This window comes from Pleurodeles waltl, chromosome 9 (genome assembly GCF_031143425.1).
Source record: "Pleurodeles waltl isolate 20211129_DDA chromosome 9, aPleWal1.hap1.20221129, whole genome shotgun sequence".
Classification (NCBI taxonomy): Eukaryota; Metazoa; Chordata; class Amphibia; order Caudata; family Salamandridae; genus Pleurodeles; species Pleurodeles waltl.
Window position 1 is genome coordinate 997,753,611 of NC_090448.1, and position 22,842 is coordinate 997,776,452.

The 22,842-nt window shown below is 42.5% G+C and overlaps 1 protein-coding gene across 4 annotated transcripts in view; it reads right to left on the bottom strand.

Annotated features, from left to right (window-relative positions):
• The window catches only part of FERMT2 (FERM domain containing kindlin 2), a 375,557-nt gene that overhangs the window by 150,087 nt on the left and 202,628 nt on the right, over window positions 1-22,842 (bottom strand). For all 4 annotated transcript variants that reach the window (XM_069208559.1, XM_069208557.1, XM_069208560.1 and 1 more), the window contains 2 exons: window positions 17,274-17,408; window positions 161-210 (listed from right to left, as the gene is read on the bottom strand). In XM_069208559.1, coding sequence (XP_069064660.1) covers window positions 161-210; window positions 17,274-17,408 — 185 coding nt within the window. The remainder of the gene's footprint in view (window positions 1-160; window positions 211-17,273; window positions 17,409-22,842) is intronic.

Genomic DNA, 22,842 nt, shown 5'->3' on the forward strand with positions numbered 1-22,842 from the left:
CAAATTGAGACAAATCTTGTAGTTCCTATTATCTTACAAATAATTTACCATGATGCACTGTACATACTTATAGCAATGTTTTCTGCAGCGTCCGTACAATGACATTTGGAATAATACAAAACAAATCAAAGAAGAGTTCAAACATTCATTTGTGACTTACTTAAAAACTCGGATGTAGTCAGCGAGCTCAGGGATCGAAGTGATGTCACCCTGGAAAAAAAAAAAAAAAAAAAACATATGCTAATGTTGAGAAATGTGGTGTTCTTACGTTTTCTGTACACTGGTATAAAAACTTTTACTTGTTTATATTCTTCTGTTCATAAGGTATTTTCCGTTTGGAGCGGTTAAATATTTATTTTACCCAGAAGACCTCTCAAAGCCCCTCAAAATGAGAAAAAAAAGAAGTTTCGATTATACTAGAACAGGCTACTGGCACTACCCGTTATGAGTACTATTACACTACAGTTAACATCCACAACAAATTGTCATACCTTCCTGCTCAGTGAACTAGACAACTCTTCAGGCATATGGGAACAATGCTTCTAACGAACCAAAGGATCCACTGTTAAAAGAAACTAGTTACCTGTAAAATGTTTTGCAGCTTGAAATTCTCATGCCGTGTATTGTTCAGCCTTCTAGAAGGTGGATTCCAAAATATTCTTTTAAATAAATCTCTGTTCGACAGTCTACTGTAGGGCTTAAAATAAGTAATGTCCCAGCTGCTTCAGATTTCCCCCACACACCCCCAAACAGTGACATTTCGCTATTTGTTGGTACACTAGATTTATGAAAAAGATTTGACAGTTTTTTATTCATTTACTCTGTAAGACCACTCATTAAATGGGGAGGTAGGAACATTGTATTTTAATCAATGAGACCTAGAAGACGTTAAACTATTTTTACAATTAGTTAGTGTTACCTCTCTTCTAAATGTACATACTGTGCAGAGATGCCTGTATTTTTTCCACTGTGGAGGAGGCTGCGGATAGCACCAAACAATTTTCTATAAAGTTGTCTGACCTACTGGAGTTCTCTTAGACAGTGTACCTATAGATGACCAAGTTAACGCCGTACAAATGTAATTAAGGGATACATTTCCGATGTATGCACCTTTTCTGTAGAGTGAGTCATTGTTTTAGCAATAATATTTTCCAGGTCAGTGAACAGCACAACTGAATTACTTGGATAATCTACATTTCCATGGTACTTTTTAGCACCTGGCCTCCATAAACTAGCGGCGTAAATTTTTGTGTACGACCGATACAGCTACTGTACGCTGAGACTGCAGACAAAACATACCTTGAGTGATGTACTGGACACTGTTTTCTAGTAAATACATTAGGAACTGGATGTTCTTAACTAGTCTAAATAAAAAGGTTGTGAAGAAAGCAGAGCCCGTTTGCTGTATAACACTTTGATGTTGCAGGCTTCCTTGTTTGCTTCATTGTCATTCTCACACTCACAGACATTTAGTAAAGATGAACTTGTTCCTGAATAATACACTTCTTTGTAGAAACAGGTATTGTCTTCCTTGTATCACTATCTTACCTTTGTTACTGCTTAGGTATCTTCGGTATGGGGACGTTTTTCATGTTTATTGTGAACACCAACTAGAAATGTAGTTACATAATGAAAATGTCACTTACCCAGTGTACATCTGTTCGTGGCATCAGTCGCTGTAGATTCGCATGTTTTGCATAGCTCGCCATCTGGTGTTGGGCCGGAGTGTTACAAGTGGTTTTTCTTCGAAGAAGTCTTTCGAGTCACGGGACCGAGTGACTCCTCCTTTTGTCTCCATTGCGCATGGGCGTCGACTCCATCTTCGATTGTTTTTCCCCGCAGAGGGTGAGGTAGGAGTTGAATTGTAGTAATAGTGCCCATGCAATGGAGTGACTAAGTATGTACCTATTTAAGGTTGAGATGATCCATATACAAATAGTTGAAGGTAACTTCCAAACTGCTACAGGCGCCCGGGGAGGCGGGTGGGCACATGCGAATCTACAGCGACTGATGCCACGAACAGATGTACACTGGGTAAGTGACATTTTCAGTTCGATGGCATCTGTCGCTGTAGATACGCATGTTTTGCATAGACTAGTAAGCAGTTATCTCCCCAAAAGCGGTGGCTCAGCCTGTAGGAGTGGAAGTAGTTTGAAATAATGTTCTTAATACGGCTTGACCTACTGTGGCTTGTTGTGCGGATAACACGTCTACACAGTAGTGCTTGGTGAATGTGTGAGGCGTAGACCATGTGGCTGCCTTACATATTTCTTGCATTGGGATGTTTCCTAGAAAGGCCATGGTAGCACCTTTCTTTCTGGTTGAGTGTGCCCTTGGTGTAATGGGCAGCTGTCGTTTAGCTTTAAGGTAGCAGATTTGGATGCATTTAACTATCCATCTGGCTATACCTTGTTTTGATATTGGGTTTCCTGCATGAGGTTTTTGAAATGCAATAAATAGTTGTTTAGTCTTTCTGATGTTCTTTGTTCTGTCAATGTAATACATTAATGCTCTTTTGACATCTAATGTATGTAGTGCCCTTTCAGCTACGGTATCTGGCTGTGGAAAGAACACTGGAAGTTCCACCGTTTGATTTAGATGGAACGGTGAAATAACCTTTGGCAAAAATTTAGGATTAGTCCTTAGGACGACCTTATTCTTGTGTAGTTGTATAAAAGGTTCTTGTATTGTAAACGCCTGAATCTCGCTTACTCTTCTTAGGGAAGTAATGGCGATGAGAAATGCAACCTTCCAGGTTAGGAACTGTATTTCGCAGGAGTGCATGGGTTCAAAAGGTGGACCCATAAGTCTAGTTAGGACAACATTTAGGTTCCATGAAGGAACAGGTGGTGTTCTTGGTGGTATAATTCTCCTAAGGCCCTCCATGAAGGCTTTAATGACTGGTATCTTATATAGGGAAGTTGAATAGGTAGTCTGCAGGTATGCAGATATTGCTGCAAGGTGTATTTTAATGGAAGAGAAAGCCAGGTTAGATTTTTGTAAGTGAAGCAAGTAACCCACTACATGTTCTGGAGTTGTGTGTAATGGTTGTATTTGATTAATATGGCAGTAGCAAACAAACCTCTTCCATTTACTTGCATAGCAGTGCCTGGTGGATGGCCTTCTGGCTTGCTTTATGACTTCCATACATTCTTGGGTAAGTTGTAAGTGCCCGAATTCTAGGATTTCGGGAGCCAGATTGCTAGATTCAGCGATGCTGGATCTGGGTGTCTGATCTTTTGGTTGTGTTGTGTCAACAGATCTGGCCTGTTGGGCAATTTGATGTAGGGTACTACTGATAGGTCTAGCAGCGTTGTGTACCAGGGTTGCCTTGCCCAAGTTGGTGCTATTAATATGAGTTTGAGTTTGTTTTGACTGAGTTTGTTTACCAGGTAAGGAAGGAGAGGGAGAGGAGGAAAAGCGTAAGCAAATATCCCTGACCAGTTCATCCATAGGGCATTGCCTTGGGACTGTTTGTGTGGGTATCTGGATGCGAAGTTTTGGCATTTTGCGTTCTCCTTCGTCGCAAACAAGTCTATTTGAGGTGTTCCCCAGAGTTTGAAATAGGTGTTCAGAATTTGGGGGTGAATTTCCCATTCGTGGACCTGTTGGTGATCTCGAGAGAGATTGTCTGAGAGTTGATTTTGGATCCCTGGTATAAATTGTGCTATTAGGCGAATTTGGTTGTGAATTGCCCAACGCCGAATTTTTTGTGCTAGCAGGCTTAACTGCGTGGAGTGCGTCCCCCCTTGCTTGTTTAGATAATACATTGTTGTCATGTTGTCTGTCTTGACGAGAATGTATTTGTGAACTATTATTGGTTGGAAAGCTTTTAGTGCTTGAAAAACTGCTAGAAGTTCTAGGTGATTTATATGCAGTTTTGTTTGATGTACGTTCCATTGTCCTTGTATGCTGTGTTGATCGAGGTGTGCTCCCCACCCTGTCATGGAAGCATCTGTTATTACGTATTGTGGCACTGGGTCTTGGAAAGGCCACCCTTTGTTTAAATTTATGTTGTTCCACCACAGAAGCGAGAGGTAAGTTTGGCGGTCTATTAACACCAGATCTAGAAGATGACCCTGTGCTTGAGACCACTGTGATGCTAGGCACTGTTGTAAGGGCCTCATGTGCAGTCTTGCGTTTGGGACAATGGCTATGCATGAAGACATCATGGCTAGGAGTTGTAATATCATCTTTGCTTGTATCTTTTGTGTTGGATACATGCGTTATATGATGGTGTTGAAATTTTGAATTCTTTGGGGACTTGGAGTGGCTACTCCTTTTGTTGTGTCTATTATGGCTCCTAGGTATTGTTCTACCTTGCGCGGCAGAATGTTGGATTTCGTGAAGTTGACGGTGAACCCTAGTTTGAAGAGGGTTTGTATGATCTGATTTGTGTGATTTGAGCACTCTATTAACGAATGGGCCTTGATTAGCCAGTCGTCTAGATATGGGAACACATGTATTTGCTGCCTTCTGATGTGTGCAGCGACTAACGCTAGACATTTGGTAAAGACTCTTGGTGCGGTTGTTAATCCGAAAGGCAGTACCTTGAATTGGTAATGTATTCCTTTGAATACAAACCTTAGGTATTTCCTGTGCGATGGGTGTATTGGTATATGGAAATACGCGTCCTTGAGGTCTAAAGTTGACATGTAGTCGTGTAGTTTTAGCAATGGTAATACTTCTTGTAGTGTGACCATGTGAAAGTGGTCTGATTTGATGAATGTGTTCACTATTCTGAGGTCTAGGATTGGTCTCAGCGTTTTGTCCTTCTTTGGTATCAGAAAGTACAGTGAGTAAACTCCTGTGTTTATTTGTGTGTTTGGCACTAATTCGATTGCATTCTTTTGCAATAGTGCCTGCACTTCTATCTCCAGGAGATTGGAATGATGTTTTGTCAAATTTTGTGCTTTTGGTGGTATGTTTGGAGGGAATTGTAGAAATTCTATGCAATAACCATGTTGGATAATTGCTAGAACCCAAGTGTCTGTAGTGATTTCCTCCCATGCTTTGTAATAATGACTTATTCTTCCCCCCACTGGTGTTGTGTGGAGGGGGTGAGTGACATGTGAGTCACTGCTTAGTAGTAGGGGTTTTGGGGCTTTGAAATTTTCCTCTATTCCTAGGGAATTGCCCTCCTCTATATTGTCCCCGAAAACCTCCTCTGTACTGTCCCTGGTAACTGGACGGTGTTGCCTGTGAGGTGCTGGCTTGTGTGCTCTGACCCTGAAACCCCCCTCTAAAGGGTGTTTTACGGAATGTGCTGTAATTCCCTCTGCTCTGCGGGGAGTAGAGTGCGCCCATGGCTTTAGCAGTGTCCGTGTCTTTTTTGAGTTTCTCAATCGCTGTGTCCACTTCTGGACCGAACAGTTCTTTTTCGTTAAGGCATATTGAGAACTGCTTGCTGAATCTCTGGTTTAAATCCAGACGTTCAGAGCCATGCATGCCTTCTGATAGTTACAGATGTATTAATTGTCTGTGCAGCTGTATCTGCAGCGTCCATGGAGGAGCGGATTTGGTTGTTGGAAATGGTCTGTCCCTCCTCAACCACTTGTTTTGCCCTATTTTGTAGGTCCTTGGGCAGATGGTCAATGAGATGTTGCATCTCATCCAATGGGCTCTGTCATAGCGCGCAAGTAGTGCCTGGGAGTTAGCGATGCGCCACTGGTTTGCAGCTTGTGCTGCGACTCTCTTACCAGCTGCATCGAACTTGCAGCTTTCTTTATCTGGGGGTGGTGCATCTCCAGATGTGTGGGAGTTGGCCCTTTTCCTAGCTGCTCCTACAACGACAGAGTCTGGTGGCAGCTGTGTAGTGATGAAAGCCGGGTCTGTAGGAGGCGCCTTTTACTTTTTTTCCACTCTTGGTGTGATTGCCCTACTTTTGACCGGCTCCTTAAAGATTTCTTTTGCGTGCCGGAGCATACCAGGGAGCATAGGCAGGCTTTGGTAGGAGCTGTGGGTGGAGGAGAGTGTGTTGAATAAAAAGTCATCCTCGACCTGTTCTGAGTGGAGGCTTACATTGTGAAATTGTGCTGCTCTAGCCACCACTTGAGAATACGCAGTGCTGTCCTCTGGTGGAGATGGCTTCGTAGGGTATGCCTCCGGACTGTTATCTGACACTGGGGCGTCGTATAAGTCCCATGCGTCTTGATCTTGGTCACCCTGGCTCATGGTGGTGTGAGTTGGGGAATGTGATGGAGTTTGTGCTGGTGAGACGTTAATCACAGGTGGAGGAGAGGGTGGTGGGGTAACTTTTTTTAACCACTTTTGTTTGTGGTGTTTGTTCAGTTTGGAACTCCAATCTTCTCTTTCTTCTAATAGGGGGAAGGGTGCTTATTTTTCCTGTCCCCTGCTGTATGAAAATACGCTGTTGCGTATGGTCTACATCAGTTGAGTGTAGCTCTTCCTCAAACCTATGCTTTTGCATTTGGGAGGTTAGTGAGTGCTCTTCTGTATAAGAGCCTGAAACTGGGTCGGTTGCAGTTTGTTTTGGCACCAAAACCCTGTCTGCATCTTTTTTCGGCTCCAAGGTGACTTTTTTCTTTTTCGGGGCCGAAACCTCTCGGCGTCGATCTTCTTCGGTGCCGCTGTCTCGCCGTCGAGCCGTGTCTACACCGGTATCTCGGTGTCGATGCTTGTCTCCAGCACTTTCTCGGTCCCGAGAAGGTAGCGTGCCGGTGTCTCGACCGGAGTCGGACGATCTCGGCACTGTTTGGGCCTTTTTCGGTGCCGACGGTCGGTCACCGAATTTATGGGTCGAGCCATGGCCTGGTGGCAGTGGCGTCCCCTGGGCCTTGTAAATCTTCTTCTGAGTGGTTTTCGACGTCTTACTCACGGTTTGTGTATCGTCGAATCCTTCGGAGTCCGATTCTTGGATCGAAAAGGTTCCCTCCTCTTCTTGTTCCTCGAACTCCCGGTGGGCTGTCGGCGCGGACGCCATCTGAAGTCTTCTGGCTCAACGGTCTCGGAGTGTTTTTCGGGACCGGAACGCACGACAGGCCTCGCAGGTGTCTTCACTGTGCTCAGGTGACAGGCACAGGTTGCAGACCAAGTGTTGGTCTGTATAGGGGTATTTATTGTGGCATTTGGGACAGAAACGGAACGGGGTCCGTTCCATCGGCGTTCTTCTGCACGCGGTCGGGCCGACCAGGCCCCGACGGGGGATCGAAAAAATTACCCCGAAGGGCACCGGAGCTCTTCGATCTTAGACGCGGTGTTGAATCTAACTACGCCGATCCCGAACGCAACAATACCGACGAAAATCTTCCGAAATTAGCTATCTTTCCGTTCCGAAACTCGGAGCGACAGGAACACGTCCGAACCCGATGGCGGAAAAAAAACAATTGAAGATGGAGTCGACGCCCATGCGCAATGGAGACAAAAGGAGGAGTCACTCGGTCCCGTGACTCGAAAGACTTCTTCGAAGAAAAACAACTTGTAACACTCCGGCCCAACACCAGATGGCGAGCTATGCAAAACATGCGTATCTACAGCGACAGATGCCATCGAACCTTGATTTACGCGGAAATTAAATTTTTAGAATAAGGTCCCCTTTTACCTGACCAGCCCGCTTTCTAGATAGGAATAAATATGAATAAAGGGACACATTACATGTGCACACACCACAGCCAGACATTTTGTAACATGCGGTCAGCATAGAATTGATTCCAGATGGCAAAACCTTCATTTGGTCATTAAAGTTCCATCATAAACAAAAGATCTTTTCTGGGTTCCTGGGGTCATCAGAATGTGAAAGTAGGTCTCGGAGGTTTACTGCCTCATCTGCTTTCCAAACGGTTATCCCATCCTATAGTGCCATCTGGAATTTGTCTGACTTTATCTATTGAGAAGCAGCAGACCCAGCACACGTTAATGTCAATCCTGTTTTGGTAATAGGAAGCACACCAAGTTCATCCCGTCATTGCCTAGTCTTTCTATTTCTTCCTAAAGCATACATTTTTCAAACCTTTTGTGGCAGTAAGGCCAAATGGTCATTTTGTAAGTTTGGTGTTTGGACCTTTGGTCTTATTTTCAGTTCTGTGTAATATTTATGTTATCATCTATTCGGCTATGCTCTTTCTTGGCCACTGATAAAACAGAACATCCCAATTTGCCCAGCAAAGGTGTTCACTTCTGTCAGCATTACCTGTTGAGGCCTGCTTCTTCAAGAGGATAGTCTTGTTTTGCTGGGTTATTGCAAGCAAGCCATTTGGTGACCCTATTTAGACCATTATGGTCTTTGGTATTGTGACAAGTAAAATTGTGCTTTGCCTTCTCTGATTTGGAGAGCCTCTGTGGAAGGTAATTCCTGTTTGCAAAGCTCCCATGCCATTTCATCTGCATTTTAATTTTTTCCCCAAGGAATCAACAGAAGTTTTGAAAATATTTTCCCCTGTGAAAGGCAGATCAATGATATTAGCTTGTGCCTCCAGTCTGAACTCTGGCAATGTTAGCTACGTATGTTTAAACATTACAGTACCAGAACACAATTGTCTGCTAGCCAATGAACATTTCATACAAGTAGTGACTTTTTCATCTGGCATTACACCCTTCTCCCTATTTTTATATTCCTCTGGCAAGTGTTGGTTTCTCCAAAGAGTAGCTGCTACCTAATCTGTTTTCTCCTACTCCATCAAATTTCTTGCTCCCTTGTCTGAAGGTAGTCCAGAGGATGAAAGGTAATTTCTATGTGTCCTAGAACTTGCCACAATCTGGGGAACCTGCCTCAACAAGGATCTTTTTTTTTTTTTTTTTTTCTTTTTTTAAGATTTTTATTGTAAACATTGCAAAATGATACATAAGCCAAGGAGGGAACAAGATCCCCACATTTTTGCAAACAATAGTACATAATGGGTCAAAGAATAGTGGGGACATAGAAAGCCTTGGGGTGCTGCCAATCGTATTTTGAAAAACATGTCCCGTCGACCAGTAAAAAAAAACAAAAAAAGGAAAAGGAAAGGAAAGGAAAGAGGGGGGGGGGGGGGGGGGGGGGGGGGTGAAGAAAAAGATGTATGTGAGAATAAGAAGTTCGCTCCTCGCTATGTCGGGATCCCGGCTGGGAGCAGGCCATGGCGCGTTTGCGTAGGGCGACGTTACTTTTAGACCAGGCATGTTTATTTTGGAGGACATAGCACCAGAAAACTGATATATGCCAGGATAATAAATTAACAGGGTAACAGGGCTTTTGGGACATTACAGCCTGGGTCTTCTATCCTTGCTCGGCATAGGAAAAGCTTAGTACTCAGTGTCCTCTCCTTTCCTCCGGGAAATGGTTCTATGAGGAAGAGTATGCTAGAGGAAATAGGCGAGACTGGAGCCAGTATCCTGATACGCTAGAGAGGAGAGAAGGAAGAGAGGAGAAAAGAGAAAAAAGAAGACTAGTAGATAAAGAAGGAAGGAGGAGGGGAAAAGAGAGGGTGAGGAGGGGAAAGGAGAGGGTGGGGAGGAGAAGGAGGGAAGGGATGGGGAGGAGAAGGAGGGAAGGAAGAGAGGAGAAAAGAGAAAAAAGAAGACTAGTAGATAAAGAAGGAAGGAGGAGGGGAAAAGAGGGTGAGGAGGGGAAAGGAGAGGGTGGGGAGGAGAAGGAGGAGAGGGTGGGGAGGAGAAGGAGGGAAGGGATGGGGAGGAGAAGGAGGGAAGGGATGGGGAGGGGAAAAGAGAGGGAAGGGGAGGAATAAATGAATGGAGGGGGGGAAGGGAAAGGAAAAAAAAAAAAGGGGGGGGGGGGAGGGAGTGGCAGGTGGCGTCCTACAGGCTACGGTCTTCCCTCAGTGAGGAAGGGAACCCACACTTGGCTGAATATTTGAGCTTGATCTTGCAAGTTATAGAAGAGTCTTTCATGCATAGCGATACGGGTCATGGCTGTGATCCATTCTTTCGGAGTTGGGGGAGTCATCGACCTCCAATGGCGGAGGATGCAGATTTTGCTGTGGCGATTGCTGTGTGCAGCAACCTTTTGCGTGGTCTAGTGAGATCTGGGAGGAAAGTCATGTCTTGTAAAAGTATAAGAGAGGGCGGGGTGACGGAAGAAGCATGGAGTCAGCTAGAGTGGAACTCATCACGTCCCATATTGGTCGGATTGTTGGGCAGTCAATTAAGATATGTTTTAGGTCACAGCATGTCTCATGTGGGCGCAGTCCTGTTCTATGCAGTTTCGCTGGGGATCCAGTTGGATGGTACAAGAGATAGTAGCCTGCACCTTGTGTAAAAAATCCGAGGCGGGGGAAGATGTGTTGCAGAGTTTAAGGTGATGAAGTTTGTTCGTGCTAATTTGTCCACTTGGGCATTCATTGGAAACTTGGAGTCCATGGTAATTCCAAGGTTAACTTCCTCAGATAATTGAAGAGATGGTCAGAGATAGTCAGGCCAGGTGCACAGTGGCCATCATTTTTCCAGTCACCACATGTGAGTATTTCCGTTTTGGAAGCATTTAGTTTGAGATGGCTCTTAGTCATCCCCTGATCAAAGGCTCTAAGGGAACTGAAGTTTGTGACTTTAACATCTTTGGGGCATTCCAATTTAAGTAGTATTTGGGTGTTATCTGCATAGTTGTAGCATGTGAGTTGAAAATCATTGATCAGTTCTGGTAATATCATGTAGATGTTGAAAAGTAAAAGGTGAGATGATTAATCCTTGGGAGAACCCTGCTTTCACCAAGTGAGGGTTAGACATATAGGTAACTTATAAGTTACTTATGTGCAGTGAAAAATGGCTGGGAAATAACGTGGACGTTATTTCACTCAGGCTGCAGTGGCAGTCCTGTTTAAGAATTGTCTGGGCTCCCTACGGGTGGCAAAAGAAATGCTGCTGCCAATAGGGATCTCCTGGAACCCCAATACCCTGGGTACCTAGGTACCATATACAAGGGAATTATAAGGGTGTTCCAGTGTGCCAATGAGAATTGGTAAAATTAGTCACTAGCCTGCAGTGACAATTTTAAAAGCAGAGAGAGCATAAACACGGAGGCTCTGGTTAGCAGAGCCCCAGTGATAAAGTTAGGCACCACACAGTGAACACATACAGGGCATACATTATGAGCACTGGGGTCCTGACTAGCAGATCCCAGTGACACATAGGCAAAAACAAACACACATACAGTAAAAATGGCGGTAACATGCCAGGCAAGATGGTACTTTCCTACACAGGTAAAGTTGGTCTTCAAGCCTATGTCTATAAATATGTAATATCACCAGGTTCAAAACTTCAGATTTCCAAACAATGTTATTCTTGGAGCTGTGTTTGATTTGAAATTCTGTGTGTGTGCTAATAGATACTTATTTCCCCATCCAGAGGGATTTGCTCAGACTCTACACCTTTTACATAACCACTTCTGTTTGCAGAGGTATGGTATATTTTTGTGACACACTAACTTCTGTAAGTGGGGGGTTGCAAATTTATTCAGCAGTTTGGAACCTTCTGAGGATGTATTCTCTTAATTTTTCCCTTTGGACCTTTTTAGATGAGAAGACCGTCCAGGACAGCATTAGCAAGAGGTGTCTGTTTTGGGTGCCTTTTCTAAAATATCACCCCATTTCCTATCTCTAATAGTTTAGTTTTCTCACAGCCAAGGACATGTTTCCAAGCACTGGACAACACATTCAGGATTAGAGAATGGTGAGGACCCCTTAAATGAATCTTCAATCCCCTTGAGTGAAAGGCAAGCTTAGTTAGTCTCCATCTCTTCATAAAACATATGTTGAAGTGTCTCTCTTCCAACAGAGCATCAGAGATCAGTACCACAGTCTTTCTTCACTTCTTGCGACAAGGCTCCCTGCCAGCCCCCTCATCTGTGCTGTTCCCCATTGAGTGGAGATCATCCAATGTATTTTTCAATGATCAAAGCATTTATTCTAAATGCAAAAAGCTGGTGCTCTAGCTTAGTCGTAGTCCTGCATTTAGGCGTTTGGATCAATGCGGGCTTAGTAGCAAGACACTGATCAGCATGCCACTGATCTGCATACCTTTGTCTGCCTTGTACATATGCCGTTTATTACTCCCATCGAAGTAGTTTTGGGAAAGGAGAGCGACAAGGGGACAAAAGTTCTCACCATGCCATCTGAACTCTTAGACGCTACCATCAACTAGTGTAGTTGACTCAAGTATTCAGTGCTTCACAAGGGTAGGGAGTCTCCAAAGGTGTGACCCTGAACCTGGGATACCAGTTCTTTTTTGTGTACACCAGGTATGTGGGAGGGAATAGCTCAAGGCCTCTGAGCCCACAAGATATGCAGACATTTTGTCTCAAAGACATTTTTGTCACATTGTCTAGTACTAAAGCAAACTCATGAAGGTGGTAACAAAAATTAAAAGCAGAACTGTTCATTTTGACACACTCCCTCACAGAATGAGAAAAGAGGAAATAAAAAAATAAAAAAAACAGAATTTAGTATTCAAAAGGGTGCCTCTGATGAACACTTTAGTCCTTAAGCTCCTGATTTCACATCTGAGGAACAGATCCAGGTTGTCAGGGTGTAACAAGTAAAGGTGGTAATCCTTCTTAAAAAACCAAATTGACAAGCATATGTCCTAAGTCATGAGCACCTGTAAATGTAATGCTAATAATCTTACAGAAAGTAATTGTAGCAGCAGACAGAAAGGTTCATTAAGGTGTCCAGAAAAAAAGAATAGGTGCAAAGTTTTTCTGAAAGCTATATAAGACTAGGTTACCGTGCCAATGAGCTGTACCAGGGTAAGAGGAGCATAAAACATAGCTCCTCTGAAGTTAAGAGGGTCAGAAGTAGTAACCAGATGACAAGAACCTGTTTTTTAAATTAGAAATCAGTTTTATTTTAGGCCATCCATTAGGATATAACTGGCACTGCAAGGTTCTCAAATAAGGCTGAAAAGGAAAAGGGTGCCACTAAATTACTAAATTGGAAAGCCTTGATCGGGTGGACCCTGTGGCAAAACAAGAACTGAATAGCACAAGACTAAGCCAAGAGACATATGGTAATACATTGTAATTACATTAAAGGCCAAGGTAAATTATGGAAGTAAAGTGAACTTGAACTGCAAGATAGGAGATTTTATCCAGTGTTCGATTCCAAATGAATTTCTTTGTTTTCTTCTTGCTTTAGTTTCTTGGCTAGACTCACTTTTGGAAGAGCATATTTTGATACTGGTCAAGAGTGCCTTAGTTTATTGGAAGCTGATTGGCGTGCTGGGACAAGGGTGTTATCCAAAAACAGTTGAACTGAGTGCGTGCTGCGTCACACTTTGGTACTCATATCACTCCCTATCACCGTTACATGATCAAGACTGAGACTTCGACATCCCTACATGAGCTGCACTCGCAGGCACCAAACACTGAACAACAATATACTGCATATGGACACTACAAACCATCATAAACGAATTCTAGGTTGTTTTCACAAAAATCAATAACAGTTAAGCCCCTGTTGGACATCATTATTCCTTCTTGGTTGGGACACTCTAAACAGGTGGATTACCCGCATTGAATACATGTAGGACATCCACTCAAGCTTCATGTTAGGCACGGAATCCTTGGATGCAAGTGAAGATTTGCTTAAGTGTTTGTGTGATTGTGAAACACCCGTATCCAGTCCCAAAGTGATGTACACAACGTGATAGCTGTCAAGCCCAACCCTCATACTACTTACTTTTGTTCCACTCTGTACCTATCTACCTGCTTTTTTTTTTTTGCAAAATCAAATAAAAATCTTCTGGATAAAAAAAAATAAAAAATAAGGGTTATTGGAAGCAAACGACAAAATAAAAAAAAGTTTTGTTTGCTCGGAATACAAGAGGATTGGGGCAGTCCAGTTGGATGCAGGGATGTTGATGATCCTGGTTGCATACATGAAAAAACACGTTCCTTTGTTTTATTGTTTTTATAAACTTTTTTTTTTTTTTTTAAACCTCCAAGCTGATGGGGTTCTTGCAGCAGATATGCCAAACGTAACCAGAGATTGTGAGCCTGTTAGTCAGAAAGACTAGTGTGCACACGATGATAACTTTGTAAACAATACAACTGGTTTCAAAGACTGTGCGGCTGGCAAGGCGACCCAGCAGAGTTCCACCAGGAATGAGCCAACGTGATCAAATTTCTTCAGGCCCTGGATGAAAAGTCTGGTGGAGTAAATGATGTCATTAAGTGAGTCCAATGTGGAGTCTAAGGCCATGAAGCTAGTTGCTTCCATTAACCAGATGTGAGAATAGGGGTGCTTCAACAGCTGTTAAGTCGCTTTCTATTTAGGAACAGTTTCACTTTCTTCAGTAGAGAGAGAGGTGATACCAAGTAGTTTGTTTACTTGGTGATGTGCTCTTTGAGGATGAGGTTGATATTCAGAGTGAATCCAAATGACTTGCACTGGGTAAAAGCTGGGGTCCAAAGTTGTCAAAGTTTAGGTCAGTGAGCCAGGAATATACATACCATTTCTTGCTTTTTGTTCTTGACAAATAGCAGGAATTCTGTTGTGGTGAGACTTCGCTTCAGGAAGGTGCTAGACTTCTAAGTCTGAGTGAAGTGCAGACAGTGATTGAGGCATTGAGATGTCCGGAGCACAGAAAACAAGTAACTCAATGAAAATTATGAGACAACAAAACAAATGGAGTAATAATGTACACCATCTTCCTAAATAACTTTGGGGCCATTACAGCTGATGCCATTTCAAAAATGAAGACTATTAAAGAAAGGCCAGGAGTGTGGAATTCCTAAATCCCAACACTCAGGACATATTGTTTGGAGTCAAGGACAACAAGTTTTGATTTTGCCTTTGGGACAAGTGGACCTAAGCCCCTGCAGCACAAACCCTTTGACTGCCAGTTTACAGGGAAGGGAACGGTCTGCAATTGAGGTAATATTGGTGTCCATATGTTAATACTGTTCAATTTTGTATTTATGGTTCAATAATGCAAAGCCTTTCTTATTAGGGTGAGCAATCTAAATAAACGTTGCAAGATCACACTGAACTACTGACAGTGATTACAGTAAAAAAAAAGTTTGTACACACGTTTGAAAGGTTTAATATGAGGTTATGTATAATGCTTCCAGAATGCTCTCTGATTAGATGCAAATGTTTGCAGAAGCTTGTAAGCAACAGTGATGATTCTTTACTTTAAAAATAAACTGTTCAGAATAAATGCAAGTAGGTAAAATATGTTCGCTAAATTGCTGAGGAATGTTGCGTACTATTTCTGTGAAGCATCATTTAATAAACTGTGTTGATGCATGCTAGTATTTCCCAAAAATAATTATATTACAAGCACTGGCCAAGCCAACCGATCCTACATTGGTCAATCTTTTGGTTTTGTCAACGTATGTCTTGTTTTGACATGGCTTTTCCAACACTTTATTGTTTTGGGAGCTGCCACGCCCTCACCATTGCAACCAACATTGGCAAAAAGCAACAGAAAAAAAAAAAACTTTGGTCTCACAATTCACAGTAGTTCCTGGCACTGAACAAAACTACTTTGTGGGCCACTATGTTCTTGTGGAAGAGTAGAACGCTATCACTCACAGTAAAGCCAGCCGGTAGATGAATGCAGAGAGAAATAGAAATTTAAGAAAAACAAAATATCTTGGTTAACGCCAGAACTAATTGAAGGGCCCAATTCTTTAAAAAAAGTCACAAAAGTGTACCCATGGTAAATGTCTTTCCATTAGTGGTTTACATGAACTCACTACAATTTACTGAAGTAGACAAGGAAATAGCACTGCTAGAAAATATTTGTGAACTGTATTTTAGCACAGGCAAATATGCATGTGCAGATTGGCTCATGCGAAAATCTGTTGAGCATTTACAAGTTAATTTTCCCTCCAACCACTTTTTTTCCAACCTTGAAAGAACTTCTACTTCTGACCTTGTCTGGAATAAACTTCCAATCTTTCTCAGTATGGGAAAAGATCAGAGAAGAGCTGGTGAGCATCCTTAAAACATGCAATTTAGCAGGTTTGCCAGACTCAAAAGGTATTCCAGCCCTGGAACTATTGTTTACTGTTTCTTCGAGCCCCAGTATGTAGATCTGTGAAAAGGTGGCAAAATAAGGGAAGAAATATAGTAGGACTTGAAATTGCTAGTATTCAAGCCCTACTATAGTATTATCCTAGGCATAAATCAGAGAGGCTATTGTCAGAGCTCTTGAATAATGAGATTGCTGAAATTATTTGTCACCGTACTACATGGCACCAAAGGGACAAGTAGATTTTTTACAGGACAAGAAGATTTCTAAAGTACCCTGTCCCATGGACAAGTAGATATTTTATTAAATTGGACACCCCTGCTTAAAGGCATCAGTTTAGAACTGTAAATGCTTCAAGGTAAACACCCTTAATTGTCAAATAACTAAGACAAGACTCCACAACTTTCAATTTTGGCACTGGTCCATTCTCCTCCATTTGCACTCATAGGCACAATCAGCCATTAGTGGGGAACACGTTTTCAGTAGACCAGGAATAAATTCCCAAATGGTTCTCAGATTTCCATGAGTCTGACCATGCATGCGTTATGTTAATATTTTGTGTGCATAGTTCAAACTACTGAAATGGCATCCTGTAGGATGGCATTCTATGAGGTCCAGAAAACTTTAAAGTGTCTTAAGCAAGCTTGAGAAACACCCAAGCATTAAGATTTGTTAAAAAATCCAAGCGGTTCTCCAGTGACAAGCTAGTGAACAGTCTCTCCCACCAAACACCACTAAGTTTGGTATTTCAACTACTGAATGAAGGTATAATGCCCAAAAGAGGGCAATCAAATAATTCTGGTGATGCATAAAAACCTTTTAAAGATTTTGCACAGGTATTTCAGGTATATGCACCTAGCAGCTATCGAAAAGAAGATGGGATTAAAGAGACTGAGAACATTTTCTTTGTGCCAGTGGCCAATAGTGGGACCTAAATTATTAACATTTGCATAATGCAGCTGCATTATACTGACTACTTCCAGAATTAAAACATGATCACACATCACATCCGAACCTCATTACCAATCCTCACAAAAACAGACATAATAATGGAACTCATGCTGGCAGTCTCTACACAGAAGGCAAGCATTACATTAACAGGGTGTGTAAAGCACCTTTATCAAGTGAGGAGCTTAGATGAGCAGCGATGGGGACTGTAAAATACTTGCAGTGCTGGGGAGAAATGCATTCTCAAACATTCTCAAGCACAAATCACAAGAACTACACAAATACTGTACATGCCAAAGGTGCACATTTATTTTGTGACAATGTTTATAGTCTGGCATTTGAATCAAACAAAGGTATGATTATACATTTCATTCTAAATCATCCAACTACAATTAGCCTACCTGAACTTTTAATGTTTTCCCTCCTTCCAATGTGATCTCTAGATCAGAAAGGGCAGCATCAACTTCGTCCACTTCCTTTTCGCTGTTGTTGAAGTGATTTGCAGAGGATATTACTGACAGTTTGTTGATATGATACTAAAATAAGCATAACATTTCAGTTAACGTAATTATGGACATCAACAAAGTAACTTGTAAATTATTAATTCAGTTTAAATTTTGGAAAGCCATTTGTCTTTTATAAAGTAGAGCAAATACTCCATAGTATCTACAAAATAAACATTACGTTAACTGGTTCACTAAGGCATTAAATGTAGGTAAAGTGGGAGGAATCTGGAGTTTAAAGGTTCCATTTTCAGAAATGCAACATATGTTAAAACCGGTTTATTTGCCCAGTAGATGTCAAATAAAGGGACATAACTACACAAAGAAACATAATTAGGGTACCACTTTTATTCATCTTTCACCCAATCAATCACTGCAAATCAGATAAGCAAGTAACAAATTGATAATAAAAGCTAGTACACAGCAGTGGAAGGATTTAACAGACAAATAGCACACATTACATCACAATAAAACAACATTAATAATACTACAGTAGGATGAAAGGGTCAAGTGGAAAGCGGAGCAAGAAGAACTAGTTACTTAGCTTTGATAATGCTCTGTTAGATAATCTAATTGGAGATTGCTCACCTTTAGAATATTCCCCATCAGAGGACAGGATCAAGAAACTATTCTCTAGGGTGGTACTAGGGGGCACCATGCAACTGTATGTGGGACTCATTCCACCTCGAAGGGATGGAGTAGAGCTGCAGATAACCACTACCCATAAGCGTTGATGTCAGTTTCCTGATGAACTCTTTCCGTACCCTAGGACAAAGAGCACAAAACAGCTGTCTGTATCAGTGTGCAGATTTCTAATTTAGGAATTTTTTAGATTGTAAAAAGAGGCCACTCCTAAGAAGTAGGAGGGGCATGAATCTGCAGTTAGAGTATCCACCAGAAAGTGTTACAGAAGGAAAGTAACTTGTTCTTCTGACTAATACTTCCCCAACTTTAAAATAGACATCTAGTACCACCTGAAGGTGGAGGGTCTGAAGTGGGTTCAGACCAGAAAACCTTGCAGAACCAAACGGGCAAAATGTCCTTCCAGTAGCACCTGGCAGCCAAGATTGTGCCTTGTGAATGTGTGCATAGATGTCCACGTTGCTGCCAGAGGGATGTAAAGAGTAGTGCACCTGTCAACAAGGTGGTGGCAGCCTTAGACCTTGTGGAATGGGCGCTCAGGCCTTACGGAGGCTGTAGCAGATCTTAAAGCAGAGAATTATCCACCTCCACAGAGTCTTTTTCTCCATAGCCTCTCCTTCCTTCTCCCAAAACAACCCTACAAAATGTCCACCAGATGGTCCATGGTACGTTTGATGTAATAGCTTAAACCTCTTTTTGGGTCCAACCAATGGAGTGTGTCCTCTTTCGAAGGGTTAAGGCAGGTAAAAATGCTAGAACAGTGATGGACTGCCCAATGTAGAACAGGGTCTCAACTTTCGGAAAGAAAGGCGCCAAAGTCCTGAGCACTAGTTTGTACGGAAAAAAAGGTTGTGTAAGGTGGTTGTGACAATGGAACCTGGAGACCACTCATGCAACAAGTGATCTCAGTGAGGAAGAAATTATTTAAGGTCAGAGAACACAAGTAGCTATGCATTCGCTTGAAGGGAGTAACACATGAAGAACGTCAGGACCAACTAACGGTCCCACTTAGACATCACAAACGGTTTGGGATGGAACATGTGTCAAACCTTTAATAGATCACATCAGAGCTAATTTAAACAAGGACGGCTAGTGCAGCAAATAAAAAAAAACAAAAAAAAAAAAACCTTTAATAGTGTTCACTCTAAGGCCCTGCTGGTTCAAAAACAAACCAAACAATAAAACACCCAACAGTTTGGCTTGTGATGTGTCTGTCTTTCATGACTGCACTAAGGCCACAAATCTGTCACAGCGCCGAGGGTAAACAGGCTTTATAGATACCTGGCAGCAAGAGGGACATCCACAATCTCAGGTGATAGATCGAATGCAGGCAACTGCTGCCACTCAATCTCCACACATGAAGGTGTAGATTATGCAGGTTCACATGCAGTAGTTGGCCCTGCTGCTGTGACAAAAGATCCTCTTGGATGAGGAACAGATGCTTATGCTCACAAGTTCTGGTTACAACACACTGCTGGCTATGGTTCCACCTACTATTGGAAGACATGCTGTGGCGCCTCAGGATGCAGATGTCATTCATGATCTACCATGCACCACCAGCTGAGCTGGTCACCCTGGCATTCAAATCACTGAAATGCTCTGATGCTCCAGCCATCACAAAGAACAAAGGGGGTTATTCCAACTTTGGAGGAAGTGGTAATCCGTCCCAAAAGTGACGGATATACCACCAGCCGTATTACGAGTCCATTATATCCTATGGAACTCATAATACGGCTGGTGGTAAATCCGTCACATTTGGGACGGATTACCACCTCCTCCAAAGATGGAATAACCCCCAAAGTCTCTTGGCACAGTAGCCCACTCTACTCTGCTAGTTGCACTATCACATGGCAGTAGTGTTGCTAGGGAGAACCTGCACCAGCTTCGCTTTGGACAGCAGAAAGGCCTTCAGCATCCGACAACCGCCTGCAACTTAACTAAAACTGATATGGAGCTGGATTTCTACCATAGTCCTTTCATCTCCACCTCCTCCAGATTACTTCCCCAACCCATCAGTGATGCACCAGTCACCAACTTGATAGGAAGAGGGGCCGTCCACTGGTCCAACTGCAGTAGAGCAGCCACCACTTCAGACAGTATGCAGTCGCCTCCAAAACCTAGATAGTATCTGACCAAGGTGTTGAGCACACAGATTTCACTGCAGAGCCTGCATATGCCAGCTGGCATAGCTGACAAGCAGAATGCAGGAGACTACAAGGCCAAATAGCCTCATCAGTGCTCTCACCAAGATCAAGGAGCCAGGTTGAAACAATTGGGACCACATCCTGAATGTCCTGGATTTGTTGCGAAGGAAGGAGTGTATTCACTGCGTCAATTCCAAGACTGCCCCTATAAAACAAAGCCTCTACAAAGAAGTCTGGTTAGACTTAGGCTCACTGAGCGAGAACTTCACTGAGATCAGGTAGTTCACTATTGTCTGGAGGTGGTCCCTGGCTGACTGTCGAAACCCCACCTTCAACAGTCACATTTCGAGGTAGGGGAAAGCTGGTATCCTCCACCTCCAAAGATGGGCAGAGACCAGTAACATCACTTTTGTGAACACTCAAAAGGAACTAGTTAGGCTAAAGGGGAACACAGCAAACTGAAAACACTCTTGCCCTACTTTGAACCGCAGGTAACATCAGTGGGTCTGCTATATTGGAATATGAAATCACACGTCATGAAGGTACGAGGTAACTATCTCATTGCCTGGATTGAATGCAGAGAGAACCTGGGGCAACTCAAGCATTTTCAATTTGTCCTTCTTTAGAAGGGAATTCATGGAGCAAAGTCCCAAGATATGCCAAAACATTCCATTCTTTGTTGCAAGGAAATAGCAATAGTAACAACTAGCAAAACTGGAACATTCTTGATGGCTCCTTTGAAGAATAAAACTCACATCACTTGCAATCAAAATGGACAGGTTCTTCTCTGAGAGCTGTTCTGAGGTGGGAAGAAGGTGAGGCGGGCAGGAGGAAAGGGTAGGGCATAGGTACGCTGAACGATTTGGGGGCCCATTTGTCAGACTGGATTACCACCTCAGTAGGAAGAGCTGGACCCACCATCTCCCATGGTGATTGTGTGCTATATTAATGGTAAGTTAAAGTGACCTGGAGGCTGTAGCATCAGAAAAAGGGACTGGGAGGACTGATGCCATGGAGACCTGCATGTTGCATGCCAGGTCCATGTCCCTATCCACAAAAGAACTGGGTTGACTGTAGCTGGGATGAAAAGACTGGAATTGTCTGAACACCAACTCAATGGAGTAGCCTTGCTGTAACGCGGAAAGCAATAACATCTGGAAAACTCTCTAAAGATTCAGTGGGTGTGCAAGAGCCTCTTGACTGACTGGACATTTCTAATTTTGAATCGCTTCAGCTAATTTTGGAAGCATCTCTTGTCGACATAATAAACAGCAGTCGCCTAATAGGTTCTGCTTTGTATCCTATCACTGCACTGCTCTATGAATAAGTTACTAAGCAAATAACTTTCTTTTTTTTTTTTTTTTTAAAGCATGCTTTATTTCATTCAGTCTTTTTTCCAGACATTTGGAAGACCACTGTAGTAAAGCAGCCACTGAATAATCTACTTTAAAACCTTCTGATCAATACCAGTATTTAATCACCATTTTACTCCAAATTATTGGAAAAGCTTATTTTAATCAGCTTCAACAATAGGAAATGTCATTCTACATTCATCCCAGGAAAGATTCATGGCTGAACGTATAGAATTAGTGATTGTTTCTGATCCTGATGACCATCATAAAATAATGGGAAATGGTGATGAGGGCTCACAACATTTTGTTCAATCATGAGACCTTGATTTTTCTTGTTAGCGGTCAGTTTCTAGAGAATCAAGAAACCTCAATTTTCGCTCAGTGCCCGGTGACTAACGAAGAACGTCATGGCAGACTAGCTCAACAAAAAAACAGTCATACATCAGGAAAAGGCAGGCTCAGTTGACTCCAAGGTTACCTGCGGAAGGCGCTCAAATCGGTAGTCAGTGAAAAGGCCATGGGTTTAATTTCCCATCCTAACAAGAAAAATTATGGCCGCCACCTCCTTTATTCAGAGCTTCATACTGGCAAGACTAAGATATACTTCTCACTATGGAAGAAGCCCAAATCTCTTAATTATTGGATAAACCAAAAACAGATGTATTATCTCACTCGCTTGTATGACAACAGGTCCAAGGCAAGAAAACTCCATCACCGGTTGTACCAGCAGGAATATCTGTCCAGACGTGAGGGAGAGCTACTCTCCGGGTTACCTTCCTTGCAGATAGATGAAGCTTACAAATATGCCTCCTGTTGTGAAAATCTGTATAAAGTACTGAATGCCTTGAAGATGCAAAAGAGGGCCCAGAGACCCCAATCCCCTCAGGACCTTAGATGGGAGCCCCATTTTGGTTTATTTAAACTTCCCCCCCTCCTCACCGCCCCGGCATGGTATCCCTACCCTGCTGAAATATATATATATATATATATATACACACACACACATACATACATACATACACACACACACACACACACACACATATACATACACACACACTTTCTTTTAACTATTTAAGAACGGGGGCTAAGTCTGCTGCAACATTTTTGATCGTGTTGCAGCCAGCCAATAATAGCGCTCACTCCCACAGGAGATGTTTTCAAATGAGGAAAAAAAAGTTTCCTTGGCCAATCAGATTGCTCAATTTAAAAAAAAAAAAAACCAAAAAAAAACCTCACTAGAGTCCCTTAAACCCAACAGTCCAGATATAAAAATACTTTTATAGCTTAATTTATTCAAGACCAACTTTACTGATTTACACCACTTCA